This window comes from Cygnus atratus, chromosome 3 (assembly GCF_013377495.2).
Source record: "Cygnus atratus isolate AKBS03 ecotype Queensland, Australia chromosome 3, CAtr_DNAZoo_HiC_assembly, whole genome shotgun sequence".
Classification (NCBI taxonomy): domain Eukaryota; kingdom Metazoa; phylum Chordata; class Aves; order Anseriformes; family Anatidae; genus Cygnus; species Cygnus atratus.
In genome coordinates, this window is record NC_066364.1 from 28,128,272 (window position 1) to 28,142,521 (window position 14,250).

Sequence of the window (14,250 nt, forward strand, 5' to 3'; positions counted from 1 at the left end):
GTATACCATATTTGCAAAGGTATTGTTTACTGAAAAAAATACATGGAAGGCAAGAGAAGGCTATAAGCAAAATCATTCAGGAACCTCTTGGAAAGAGTTATGGCTGTAAAGAGACTTGGAACTATTGGCAAAGAAACTGCCTTCTGCTGCTGCTTTCTCTTGTGTTTAGGGCAGTAGTAGACTGTTTTCTGAAAATAAATAGGTTGCTTTCCAATGGAAACAACTTGCAAGATCTGGAATATTACCAACTATCTCGTGTAATGGGATGACGTGATAAAAACATCGCTAAGAAAGATAGCAGATGGTGTAGCTGTAGTTGTGTGTAGCTGATCCGATGTCATTGTATACAAACTTGTCTGCAATACCTATTACATTTTCCTTTGTAGTGGTTTAATTTTTTTTCCTTTTTTTTTGATGTTAAATAAAACCACAACATAGGTGGTACAGGTGAGCAATTCGCTATATATGACAGGCAACTATGATTCTAAAGGGACTGGCATGCTGTGGGTCATCACACAGAGAAGTATATGAACTCTGTTACACTGAGATGAGCCACAGGAGTTAGGTGCCTTTTGAAAGCGTAAAGAAAGAACTGAATAGGGTAATGATCAACAACCAGATTACTAGCAATCGTTTGCCTGGTGCTTGTGGCAGAAGGCTTGAATGCTGGAAAATCTATGCGATGTGTTTGGACGCAAATGTGATAAACTTAATTTCACTTCAGACAGTAATTTCATTTCTTAGTATAATCTCAAGAAAATATCAGAGGCTTAGTACCTTGTTGAAAGCCTTTGGAGAAATGAGCACCATCAACTCAGTAGTTCAGTTTTGTGCCATCATAAGAAGGCAATCTTTTTAAGAGATGCCCACCTTGGAGAGAGAATATTCAAAACTGGAAAAGCAGAGGAAAAGAAATAAAAGAGGATAAAAACCAAACTTGTGGTGATTTGCATAAAGGTGATTTAAGGACAGAGAGAAAAATGTTTGGGTTAAAAACTGTGGTCCGCAACAAAAGTTTTTGTCTTGTTGCAACTAGTCTGTGCAGTGGCTGAAAACACGAAGTGTACTGTAGTGCTCTAGGTTTAAGCCCCCTCTCTCAATGTGATGGTAGTGAGATAAATATTTACTGCATTTCAGCCTTTATAGAACCACAAAAGAACATGCATTTCGAAGACTCAAAACAGAACTGAGAAAAAGAAACAAAGGAAAACCAACCCATTTCAACTTCCTTGCCTTTTTATTTTGTCTTGATGTTGCTTGCACTGCACTGCAAAATGAGGAATATGCAAAGACAGTGTTAATACATTGTCATTCTGAATATAATTCTATTTTTAAGACTAATATGCAAAGATAGTGTTTAATATATTGCCGTTCACGATATAAATCTATTATTTTAAAACTAATACTCATTTTTTTTTGGGTGGGGGGGTATTCAATTTGAAACATGGTATGTGGAACAAAGTGTCAGGATTGCAGATACTGTTCATCATCAGGCTGAAGGAGAAAAATGTATGTAATGTTACAATGCAAACCAGCAGAACAGCCCTTTTCCTGGGTGACATTATGTGGAGACTGGATTACTTCAGGCTCTGATGACCTGATAAAAGCCCCTGTGGTGGGAATTTGCATGAACATGTCATAGACATGGTGTGAGGGGACAAAGTTACCTGAAAACAAGGCCACAGGGAAGAAATGTGCGTGCTGAGGGGCAGCATGAGAGCCTCCCAAGGAATAGGCTGCCCAGGGAAGCGGTTGAGTCGCCATCCCTGGAGGTCTTTAAAAGACGTTTGGATGTAGAGCTTAGTGATATGGTTTAGTGAAGGACTTGTTAGTGTTAGGTCAGAGGTTGGACTAGTTGATTTTGGAGGTCTCTTCCAACCTAGATGATTCTGTGATCTGAGGAACCAGGACCACCAAGATCCGAGCACCCCTGACCACCACCACCCCACAGGCGGCGCGCCCGGCTCGCCCCGTCCGACACCCAACGGAGACCCGTAGCTCTTCGCGGGCCACCACCGGGCCGTGCCCCGTTGCCTCGGCCCCAGCCCCGCCGGGGGTGCTGAGGGCGGGGGCCGGGACCCAGCACACCGAGCGGCGGGGCCCTGACGGGCCGGGCGCCTGCGCGGCGCCGCGCCCGCCTCCCGGTAAACAGCGCGGTCACGTGAGCGGCGGGCCCGGTGGGGGCGCGCCTACGGGGGGAGCGGGCACGCGGCCGGCGGCGCCAGGCGGAGGAGCCGGAGCCGGGAGCGGGGGCGCGGGCAGCGGGGCCGGGGGAAGCCGGTGCGCGCTCCCGCGAGCCCTGTCTTCCCTTTCGGCGCGGCCTCCGCGGCCCTTCGTCGGCGGGCGGCGCGGCGCGGAGCGGAGCGGGGTGAGTCACCGCCGGCGGGGCGCGGGCGAGGGGGGCCGGGGGCGCTGGGCTTCGCGCGGCCTCTGCAGCACGGCCGGGCCCGCTGCGGCCGGGCAGGGCAGGGCAGCGCCTGGAGGGGCCGGGGCTGAGGCCTGGCCTGGCCGGGCCTAGCGGGGCCCAGCGCCGCGGCTCGGGCCTTGAGGCCGCAGCGGGCCGCGGGGCCGGGCCGTGGCTCGGGGGCCGGGCCGGGTCCCCTCGCACAGCCGCACGCACCCCGCTGACCTTGCGCAGGCCGCGGCCGGGGCCTGAGCTCCGCGCCAGCCTCCCCAGGGCTCCGTCCTGGCCTACCAGCTCCGCCCGGCCGGCCCCGGGCTCCAGCAGCCCCGAAAGCTGGGGAGCAAGCGGCGATTCGGAGCCAGCTGTTACCCTGCTATTGGCCTGGCCTGCGTGGGGCTCCTCCTCCCGTCCCTCACACTTCGCATCGTCAACGGGTTCTGTGGTTAACTCTTGTGTAGGGTACCCGCTGCGGGAGGCATGGCACAAGAGGCTGGGGGAGCCAGGGGAGGCCTGGTGGCACTGTCATCCCACCCTTGGGTGCCATGGGCTTTCTAGGGCGGTCTGTCCATGCTTCCTCCTTGCTACTGGAATGTAAATAATTAATGCCTATTAGGCTTCAGAAGAGCCATTGCTCACGTAACAACAAGTGTGCTTTCTGTAAAGTGGGGGTACATTACAGCCATGGCACAAGAGGTTGGCAGAAGAGCACTCTATTTATTGTAGGGTGACCTACGGAAATGGCGTGCAGAATGGAGCATGAAAGTTGGGAACACAGGGACATGGGGTGACAAGTGTAGCAAACAAATTATAGTTGTGGTGTTGTCCTTTATGGGGCTGTTAATCTGTTAAGTAAGTTCTGTACGCTTGCTGTTGTAAAAGTTGATGCTCATATTGCTAAACTGGGGAAATACTGTAGGGTTATGCGCGAGGATTGTAAACGTGGCTTCTCTCTGACAACCCCAATTTACAATTTGTTGTGCTTAGTAAATTCATCTGGTAAGGTTTGGGAAATATTCTGCACGGGAGATCTTGAAATCCAGGATTTCAAGATTTCTTAGAATAATTTAACTTCGGTCTTCACGCTTAGTGTGCAGCTCACAATAAAGCTGTGGTCAGCTCTCTTTTTGCTTCATCACAAAGCTGCTACTTCTAACTTTTGGTTCTGCTTTAAAGATTAGACGTATGAGTATGGAGTTCTAAACGCCTAGATTTTTTTGTTTCAACCATCATTTTCAGCTATTTGGCCATTTGTTTTATATGGGCATGTTACATTTGCAAATCCTCATGAATTTTATGTAGCTGGATGGAAGGGCATCTAACTACGAACCATGCTGTCTATATCTAATCCAATATAGTTATCACAGTGTGGAAGCAGTTGTTAAGGTGTCTCTAAGAAAGCAAAAGCTCAAACTTGTGATTATCTACCATACTTCTGTGACCTCTTCTTAGAAACTCTTTAGAGCTTGGCTCTATCTCGTGGCTTAGATGTTATTCGTGTGCAAAGAGCTGAGCATGTGTATGCTGTATGGAATTATTTTAGCTGTTAGTTTAATGAGTCTGTAATTCTTTAATTTTTCTGTAATTCTTTTTATTTTTCCTGGGGTACCTAAATACTGTTGAATCCAAGCCTTAAAAATGTTAAGGGAAGAGAAGTTATTTGTAGAAAATAGTAATCTTTCATTGTTTTGCCTATTATGTCAGAAATGTTGATAGGTAAGGGAATGTTTTTTTTTTTGTTTTAAGGTGGCATTATGAAGTAGAAATGCCAAAGTCCAATAAACTGGATGTGAGTGTTCATTATATAAGAGCAAAATGAAAAATATGGACTGCTTGTGGCATGCACCTGAATGGTATCAATATGTGCACATGGCAGATGTTACGTTTCTGTGCAAAACCTCACAAAGCTTCACCAATAAGCATCTAACTGGTTTTGAAAAAAACTAATTCTAATATGTGTATCCAAATTAACCATTATCAGAGAGGCACTGAAAAATTCAACAAGTGTTACAAATGAAATTATTCTGTCTGGGACTACTGACAAATAATCGATGTAACCTATTACAAAGCTTAATGTTTATATAATGACCATGCTGAAAATTCCTGAAACAATTATTGAGCAATGTGAGGGTGGAAAAGAGTTGAAGAACATAGCAGTAGTCATGGAAAAATAATCTGTCATTAGCTTTTTCTTTTCAGGGAAACGTCTCTTCTTAGTGAGCTTACAAATTCTAGAGGCATATGGAGAGATGTGTACTCTCTGAATGATACAGAGAGGTATAATCTTTGATTATTATTAACTTTTTTGGGATTCACTGATGGGATGGTCCAGTAAAGGAAAGCAGTCTACTTCATGAAATAAATTTGAAGGATATCAAAGTGTAAAGTCATTTTTTGTGACAGAACACAACTTCTAGTGCAGTTTTTTGTGCCTCTTCTAGCTGTAGAGGGAGAATGAGAAACATGTTTTTGAGGAAAGGTTTTTCTGTGCAAAAGATCTGATTTTGTGTGATATAATTTGATCTTGTATGATTAGGAAAAGGTTTATCTCTGTCTCTTCCGCTTTTCTTTGTCTTCTAATTTAATCCTTTGTTTGAAATGTACTTTTTTTTCCTGTTCAGTGAAATGAGTTACAGTTCTGGTAGTAGAACGTAATTCTTTCGGATAGCGAAGTTTAATAAAGAAAAATCTTGAGCTGTCTGACCTTCCTTCAAATAACCTGGTAGGAAAGAGTAGGGGATCTGCTGTGTGTCAGTGAGGGGTACAGCATGCATCTTCAGATTATAGATTTTGGGATGTGCTTATTGCTTGATATGTCAAGACTACTGAGATTTTAGTAACAGGGTGGTAAGATTTGGGTCAGTTGGTGTTTGAAGACTTTAGGGTAAGAGGAGGATAACAAGAGCCATTAAGAGTTAGATAGGCAGTTTTAAATGAGGGATTCAATAATAGGGAATTCAAGGAACAGAGGTGGTACGTAGATACTTATGGGTTGACATTTTTGGTGTGTATCTTTGTCAGTGTACCTGCAATGCAGCAATATTGTTGTTACAAATACATTATTTTGGTTACATGTTGCTGTTAGGCTAGTCTTCGGTGTCCTGTTTGAGCGGCTGGTGAACTAGAAAGAGACCAGATTTAATTATTCTCAAAGGCCAAAGCTCAGGAAACCATATTCCATCCAAGCTTTGTATATTTTTTCTTTTAGAAAGGACACTAACATTTCCTTTGACAGTTCTGAATACATTTCTGTGGTTATATCACAATTCAGATGCTCGTAAATCAGAAGTGATTGTCCTGTCAGAGATGTTTTGTCAGTTCATTTATTCCTTGATGACTGCCCTAGGTGATGGGATTTCAAACTGTGTCAACCAGAGGAGAAGGTGCATTGGTGTGAGTGTTGCAAAGGGACAGCATTGTTGCTGACTGTGCCGCCGGTGTATTGTGTAGTAATGGTGTTTCCTTTTTCATCCCATGGTGTGTTGAGGCCGTGAGCTCCGTTGGCTAGAACCTCCGTTACTACAGAGGCCTGGGTCTTCGCTGTGGCTTTTGGAGCTGTAATACCCATAGAAGTTGTCGGACTAAGTACAGCTGCCAACGCTTAAGCACGGACACATGGCAACCTCATTAACTTTCAGTCAGGCGTTTGTGAGCGTACCTGTTACGGTTCCACGTGCAAGGAGGGCAGGAGGATGGCAGTAATGCTGCCTGTGTGCAGTGCCAGCACTTGGAGCAGTGCTGGTGGATGGATGTCGGGTTGTAGCTCTTGGGACATGGGGTTCCTGGGGTGTGCTGGCATCCCAGCTCTGGTGAGCTAAGGCAGACGTTGGGTATGCTGAATGCTCTTTTAGTTACAGTATTCACCAAAGCATGCAGAAGAGGGATTCCTTTAATTGTATGTGTAGTCAGCTAATTTCATGTCAATTAAGGTGCAATTTCCCTCTGTTTTGCTGGAAAGCTGCTTTTGTCAGTTGTACTATTGTACTAAAATGCAGTTGTGTTTTTGTTAGTACGTGCTGTTGGGTTTCTCTGTGGCAGTGCAGTGCCAGCTTTTTACGTTTGTTTTGATATCTAAGAAGCTATTTATCCAAACAGCTCTGTTCCTTTTGTATACTTTTCTGACTGGTGTTCTTAATAGTACTACTTGAAGGAATGAATATAATATGAAAAAGTTGTTAACTTTCTGTGGAAATACTGTATTTTTTTGAAGCCTAACTTCTGAGGGTTTTCATAAACTAGACTTCTTTTAAATAAGTCATTGAAAATACAGGAATTTCTATTGTATATATATGCTTATATTTTAAATACAAGTCCTCTCCTGTGTGAAGGAGGGAAGAGGGAAAGTAATTTTTTGTAGCAATTGCTTTTTAAAAATCTGTTGTCTAGCAAGAGGTATGTCTGCCTTTCATTGTCAGTCCCTGTGGATCCTATGCCGTGTGCTGATCTAGTAATGCTAAAGTACTTCTTCTGAACTTGGTATGGTACAAGGTATGCAAGGAATTGAACATCAGGTTCTTGAACCAAGTAAAGCAAAATTTTCATCCCAAGTACTTTACTGGGATGCCCCTCTAGCTTTTAACAATTGTAGAACATCAATTTTTTTAAAACTTACTAGGTTTTGTGATGGCAGGATTTTTATGTGAAACCTCACTGGTTAAAACCTTACAGGGATCTTTTGATACAAAATTTGGATAGAACTTGATCATAGAATCATGCTTCAGAAACAAACTTTACAACAATTTTTTTCTGTAGTTCTCTCTAATAACTAGGTAGATGTCAAGGCTGTACCTCAAGTACCGTGTTCAGTTTTGGGCCCCTCACTACAAGAAGGACATTGAGGCCCTGGGGTGTGTCCAGAGAAGGGCTACGAAGCTGGTGAAGGGCCTGGAGCAAGTCCTATGAGGAGCGGCTGAGGGAACTGGGGTTGTTTAGTCTGGAGAAGAGGAGGCTCAGAGGAGACCTTATTGCTCTCTACAGGTACCTGAAAGGAAGGCGTGGGGAGCTGGAGGTCGGCCTCTTCTTGCAGATAACCAGTGATAGGACTAGAGGGAATGCCAGTTGCACCAGGGGAGGTTCAGGTTGGAAATGAGGAGACATTTCTTCTCAGAAAGAGCAGTCAGGCATTGGAAGGGGTTGCCCAGGGAGGTGCTGGAGTCACTGTCCCTGGGGGTGTTCAAGGAAAGGTTGGACGTGGTGCTTAGGGACATGGTTTAGTGGGTGACATTGGTGGTAGGGGGATGGTTGGACCAGATGATCTTGAAGGTCTCTTCCAACCTTAATGATTCTGTGATTCACTGAAGATGGCTGAGGCCATTGTTTTATTTTGTAATAATGCATTTGGTGTTCTGGATGGCTGTGTGGTGGTCTTGCAAAACTGTAGGTATTCCCCCCCCGCCCCCCCAATCACATTGTTGTAGAGAGGTTAATTCTGTCAGCAGCCTTGCTATGTTGCAGCTTGGGGCTGCAGCTAAGGGCTGCAGTTCTGCCGGAGCTTTTGTTACTTGCAACTGCTCTTCATGAAGTGGATAGTGCTGCTTTGGTAACAGGCATTACATAAAGGTTCCCCTCCTATACAAACAAACAAACAAACAAAACCCTCTTGAGAAAGATTACTGTAAATATGTTCAAAGCTTCCTACCCCCCATGCCCCTTATATTTAATGTTGGGCACAAAAAAATTCTTCCAGTAATTTGTGAGTGTTATATCTGCGATGTCACTGGCGAGGTTTGCCATCAGTTTGTCCTGTGCCTGTGACTCACATGCTTGCATGATGCTGATATGAAAAAAACACGGTCATTACAGGAGGCTGTTTTGAAGTACTGGATTGTGGCATTTGCAATTATTTTCCTACTCTGGGCTACTCCAGCTCTTGTAGTTTATCCTGTATAGTATCAGATTGTTGTAGCTACATTGCCTAAGGTTAATAGAAGAGACTATTTAAAAGGGCACAGCACTTCCTCAGTTACAGTTTGCTACTTTGTTTGTTGCCAAGTTTGGATATTATTTTATGAATGGGGAGAAGAATATGGGCTGCTATAGATGCTAGTTGGCATGGTACACACATAGATGCACTGCTTAATAACAAACAAGTCTGTATTTTCTTGTAGGGAATATTCAAATATAACAAACTTCCTCCTGTAAGGCTGTTACCTCTGTAAGTAAAGGCACCTGATTTGGCCTCATTTTTCCTTCTTGCTGACTGTTCAGTCAGTAGGATGTTGTGCATTACACTGTTTTCATCATGGTTGATGTGTAGATACTGTAAAGACTTCATGCTCTGCAGTGATATACCTGACCACTGTTTCCTTCTGGACTGCCAGATGGGAGAATGAAGAAAGACTGCCATGTTTTTAACAACAAAAAAAAAAGAATTTTTTCATGCTCGCATGTTGTTCATGGAAACTTGTGAAATTGCAAAACTAAATTGTGAGAACAGGGTTGAAATTGGGGCAAAGCATTTGAGTATGTGTATGGCTAGGATTTTCCCTGTTGATCATTAAAGCAGAAATATCCAGTTAATAATTATAAGAAAGCATACTTACTGCTGTAGTAAGCGTAAGTAGATACCGGGCTCGTTTAGCAGCAGGTTGCTGGAATGAGAATCTAGAAACTAATTCAAGCACTACAAGCTGTAAAACCCCCTTTTCTCTTTTCCTTTAATTAGTGCATTCATTCAAAAAATAAAATCCTGTCTGGTGTGTGGGAGGCGGCTAATAGAGGAAGGAGCTGGAGAGAATTTGTGTCCTTTTCCCGTTTCAAGAAGCCTGAACAGCTTTGTGTGTGCCAAAACTGGTCTCCTAGGCTCTCCAAATAATGCCAGACACTTCTTCATTTTCCTTGCATCTTAAAGTTACCATATTTATTATAATTTTCACTCTGCACTTGAAGTATATGGTCATGCTAAACCCCTGAAGAAGCATTTTGTTGATTTTTTTTCATCTGTTGCGTAGTTGTGCTTTCTTATCAGTTGAATCTCTGCTGAAACAGTTGTACTTCTACTCTATCACAACGAAGTGATGTAGGAAATGGCGAATTGCTTGGGAAATGTAGGTGCTGTCTTTGACTGTAGTTCCTGAAGTCTTAAGCTTCTTCAAAACTGAAACTTATAGAAGGATTCTGTCTCTTTTGAAGCATATACAGTTGGGGTCAAACTTTCACATAAAACTTTATAATTTTATTGGATGTAAGTAGGTGAAAAATAGGGGTAAGACTCTACTGCTTAAAAATAGTTACTTGCCATGAATTGCATGGACAGAAATATAATCCTTCTCAGTTTGGGGCCCAGTATGCAGGCTCCTGAGCTTCCTCTGCTCTGCTGACCGCGGTTTCATACGTAAAGGTGAAGAAAGATGTGCCCTTGCAGTGCCACTGCTCCGTGCTTGCTGATTTCCACACCACCCCCTGCACCTGGGCTGGTTAAGGTTCAAACAAATTTTAGAAAGGAAATATTTCACTTAAACCTTGTCGTACATGCTTTGCAGAAGTGGCAACACTGATGTTGATGGAGGAGCTTATGTTAGTAACTTAGCATGCAAGTTCTTGCAAAGGCAGTCAGTTAGAAAGAGAAGTGATTTTAGATGTGCAGTGGGTCATACTAAGCCATAAGCAGATTTATTTTTTATTTTTTTTACAAGTCTAAAATACCTTAAGCATTCTTTATTAAACAAAACAACCAAAACAATTTGCTGGTTTCTTAGGTGCTTTTTTCTTTTTTTCTTTTATCTTTTTTTCTTTTTCTTTTTTTTTTCTATTTGTAGCTTATTTTCTTATGGTATTTTTCTTGTCTTTCTATAGGGTTGAAAGACACACAGGAGTCTTCATGGATATAGTTGATACATTTAACCATTTAATTCCTACTGAACACTTAGATGATGCCCTATTTCTAGGATCCAACCTGGAGAATGAAGTCTGTGAGGATTTTAGTACAAGTCAAAATGTCTTAGAGGATTCGCTGAAGAACATGCTCAGCGATAAGGATCCTATGCTAGGATCTGCAAGTGCCCAGTTCTGTTTGCCTGTTTTGGATAGCAATGATCCCAATTTCCAGATGCCTTGTTCAACAGGTAAATCTTATAATTTTTTAAGATTACAATTTAAAATACATTAATACTCTAGTGCCAACCCTTTTTCATAATGTAGAAATAATAATTTGGGATTTCTGTCTCTTTTTCCTGCCCCTTTTGTTGTGCTGCTTACATGCTTGGCATGTAAAACATGCAGTTCTTTTTAACTTGGTCACGTAACAACAGGGGAAAGCTCCTAATCTGGGTCAAAATTAATCTAGGCTTTGACTTGAATATGTGTAAATTATTCCCAATTAAAGTTTGATTTCTTTAGCATAAGAACCATGCCTGGTTAGTGAAATTGTTAGTTGTCTTCAAAAATTTAATAGTGCAGGATTACCAAGAGGAGTGTTAGAGGTATATAGCTTTTATGTTACTGCTCTGACCTCAGGGTTACTCTGTTAGTGCTAGGAGTTCTAGCATTGATACTGGGTGTTTTGCTCTGTTTGGCTTCAAACAATTCTTTTTTATTGTTTGGAAACACCTGAGTTGGAACTGATTTAGAACGAAGTTTTTAAATAAAAATCATGTTAGGAGTTGTGGAGCAGTTTTGGAAGATGGGGGTGGGTGGGGAACAAAACCATAATCCAGTTCCTAAATTATGTATATTGTGAATAGTTGGAATAATTACTCTGAATTTACTGTAACAGATAAAAATATACCCCTTGCTTAGTAGGGTTATTTTGTTTGTTTTTGACAGGAAGTTTAAAAAAAAAACCAGGTTCATTACTGAAATGTGTTGTAGATTAGTGCAAATAACTTATCAGCATTTCTTTTTTTTTCTGGTAACTTTTGTGAACTGTTTCTGAAAATCTTGACAATTTCGTAGTATATTATGTTTGTTTCTACTAACAGACTAAATTCTTACCTTTGTTAAATCAAGTGGTATTTTGGCATGGAAAATTGTAAATCAAAGATGCTACTGATTAGGGCAATGACAAAGTGAGCTTCAGAAACCAAGATATTTGATCTTTTTACTGCTTAATACAATATGGTTTGAGGCCATCTTTATTGTACTTGTTTCTCCTTGTAATAGTCCATATGCTTAAACTTTGTCTTTAACCTACCAAACAAAATTGTATCCGTCTTAATGTGCGTAAGACTGCAGTGTACACAGCTAAACCAATCTTCCTCTCTGTTTATTTCCATCCAGTAAAACAATGATGTGAATTCTTGTTTCACAGAGTCACAGCTGTGTATCCTTCTGTAAAACTATACTGCATTTAAAATTTTTGAATTAACTTATAGGGTACAGCTGGATATTTTAGAAGTTACAGGGAGGCGTTTGGGGGCTTTTTGGCAAACTAGCTGGATATTTCTCTTAAAAGTGATCAGTGGAACAGTTAATAGTATTGATATTTAAATAATCACATTTAACTTTTTAAAATTAATTTTTTGAAATTTTCTGTCCATTAAAATAAATGAGCAAGCTCATTAATTGTGGCTATTACTTCAGGCTGCGTATAGGCTCAGAGAATCGAAACCGATATAACTTCCACTGAGTTTTTGAATTTATTTATTTTAAATCTGAAAGCAAGACTAAAACCATGTTTCGGTATGTAAATAAAAACATGCAATTTGCAATTAATGTCGTAGTGATCCAAAAGGATGTGCCATGTTCTTGCTGTTGCTTGTTCTTTATAGGTCTTGTTAAGAAGGTCTTGTCTTTATTCTGAGATGGTAGGACCCTGATATTTTTCTATCAGAGTTTTTTTTTTCAGTTGAGAATAACAGTTATCAGTTTGAAGCAATGTTTCTTTGTTTGTCCTCATTCCTCATGATTTATTTGATTTGTGTGAGAGTTGGTGATCTAAGGCAACTTAAATAGTCTGCTGGTAAGAACGCAGTCACAGAAGATGGTAATGCCCTTTGTAAGAACTGACAATAGAAAGGCTGATATTTCCAAAATGTGTGCATGAAAGCTCCTCTCTGCTCCAGTATCATTTTGTCTGGAGAAGAGAAGGAAAGAAAACGCCACAGTTCTCCCCACAAAACTTGCCTTGCTTATGTCCTTAGATCTGTAACATCTTTGTTTCATACAGAGTGTAGTTTGCTATGTTATTCATTTTTTTGGTGTTTTTTTCCTCCTTTTTGTAGGATATTAACATGAATTTAATCTGTGGTGCATTAAGCAGTATGGTTACAGAATGGTTGGTTGTTAGCCCTTTTATCCTTTCCTTAGGATAAATTGGTAACAACAAATGTGTAGTAAAACCTTACAAAAGAAGCTGTTAACCTGGGCACGACCTAGGAAATACTGTTTTTTTGGGGGGGAGGGGATGGGGGAGGAAGTCTGTGGTGGCGTTCTGTTTCTTTTTTTTTTGTTTGTTTGATTTATTTATTTTTAAAGCTGAAATGTTAGATGGCTGAGTTTCTTACTGTGAAGTCTGCAGGGAACTGCAGTTGCTTGGACTCCTGTAGATAAACCTTTTTTTTTTTTTTTTTTCAGAGGCAGAATTATTTTTTTGCTACTTATTTTAGACCTACAAACAGTATCTTGCAAAACCCTTATCAAGACCGTGGAACAGTTTAAGAATGGAGCAAAATCCTTTTGAAAATCAGCTCAGAAGGCCAGCAAAGGACAAGTTTAGCATAGTTGCTGGTCCATGAATAGCTGAAATGTCCAGTTTTGTTCAGTTTTTAAAGTGGTGAAAATTTCTTTCTATGTTCTTTTGCTGTGAAAATTTCATGCTATGTTCTTCTTCTGTGGGTAAGCTGAAGAGAGAAAAGTATAAATAGTTGGACTGAGGTGATTTGGCTAAAGTGGAATTAGGTCTGACAGGTAAATTGAAGGAGCAGAGTGCATGGCTCTTGTTCTGAGCAAAGAGTTCAAGAGTATTTGTAAACCTGTACACAAAGCAAGATGCTGACTTCAGCCAGAAGACCTGGCACCACTTAACTGCAAGGAGGATATTGAGTTGCTTGAGTGGGTGTGGAAAACGAGCAATGAAGCTGGGGAAGAGACTAGAAAAGAGGAGTTAAGAGGAGCGGCTGAGGGAATTGGGGTTGTTTAGTCTGGAGAAGAGGAGGCTCAGGGGAGACCTCATCGCTCTCCACAACTACCTGGAAGGAGGTTGCAGTGTTGGTCTCTCTTTTCTCAGGTGGCAAGTGATAGGATTTAAATTGAACACAAGGAAATGGTCTCAAGTTGTGCCAGGGGAGGTTTGGGTTGGACATTAGGAAGAATTTCTTCGTGCAAAGGGTGGCCAAGCATTGGAACGGTCTGCTCAGGGAGGTGGTGGAGTCCTCATCCCGGGAGGTATCAAGAGATGTGTGGACATGGCAGTAAGGGACATGGTTTAGTGACGGGCCTTGTAGGTCAGAACGATGGTTGGACTAGCTGATCTTGAAGGCTTTTCCAACCTAGATGATTTTATGATTCTGTGTCTTTAAACATGAGATTTTTATGTGCAAATGGGTACATTTCTGTGGCAGGAGCTTTGAGAAGGACTGGAGTAAGGCCTGCATAGCAGTATATCAAATTTCTCAGAACTAACAGCCTTTTCTATGCTCTACTTTGGAGATTAGAGCTTTTTGGCTCTCAGCTACATCAGTCTTAAGAACCCCTTCTTTCTTCTGGCTCTTAACTTGGTTTCACCTGTGGGCCTGTGTTCTGCCCTTTCTCTTACTGTTGGGTTGACGTAAGTTCTTGATGAGCGTTGTTCACAGGCCTAACCCAAAGTCATTAGTCATCAGTATTGCATCTGTCTTGCTCAGCATTAGGTTTTATATTGCACACCATTCACCACGAACTAAGCTTTTTGTTACTGCTGAGCTCTTTCAAAG

At 41.7% G+C, this 14,250-nt stretch overlaps 2 protein-coding genes across 2 annotated transcripts in view; one reads left to right on the forward strand and one right to left on the reverse strand.

Annotated features, from left to right (window-relative positions):
• Positions 1–1,879: 1,879 nt before the first annotated feature.
• Positions 1,880–5,969, reverse strand: LOC126913227 (basic proline-rich protein-like). The gene is made up of 2 exons (XM_050709489.1): positions 5,829–5,969; positions 1,880–2,821 (listed from the first exon to the last, which is right to left on the reverse strand). Exons 1-2 carry the CDS (start codon positions 5,967–5,969, stop codon positions 1,880–1,882), a joined length of 1,083 nt encoding a protein of 360 aa, XP_050565446.1.
• Positions 2,171–14,250, forward strand: part of PHF3 (PHD finger protein 3) — a 52,665-nt gene continuing 40,585 nt past the window's right edge. Inside the window, 2 exon segments of the mRNA XM_050710003.1 lie at positions 2,171–2,368; positions 10,196–10,464. Coding sequence (XP_050565960.1) covers positions 10,221–10,464 — 244 coding nt within the window. The 5' untranslated portion in view covers positions 2,171–2,368; positions 10,196–10,220.

Bases quoted from the DNA above. Each gene is read 5' to 3' on its own strand.
- LOC126913227 (XM_050709489.1), bottom strand. From the start codon at position 5,969: ATGGGTATTACAGCTCCAAAAGCCACAGCGAAGACCCAGGCCTCTGTA. The intron at 2,822-5,828 runs GTCAGCAACAAT...GACGATGCGAAG, and splicing joins CACAATACACCGGCGGCACA to TGTGAGGGACGGGAGGAGGA.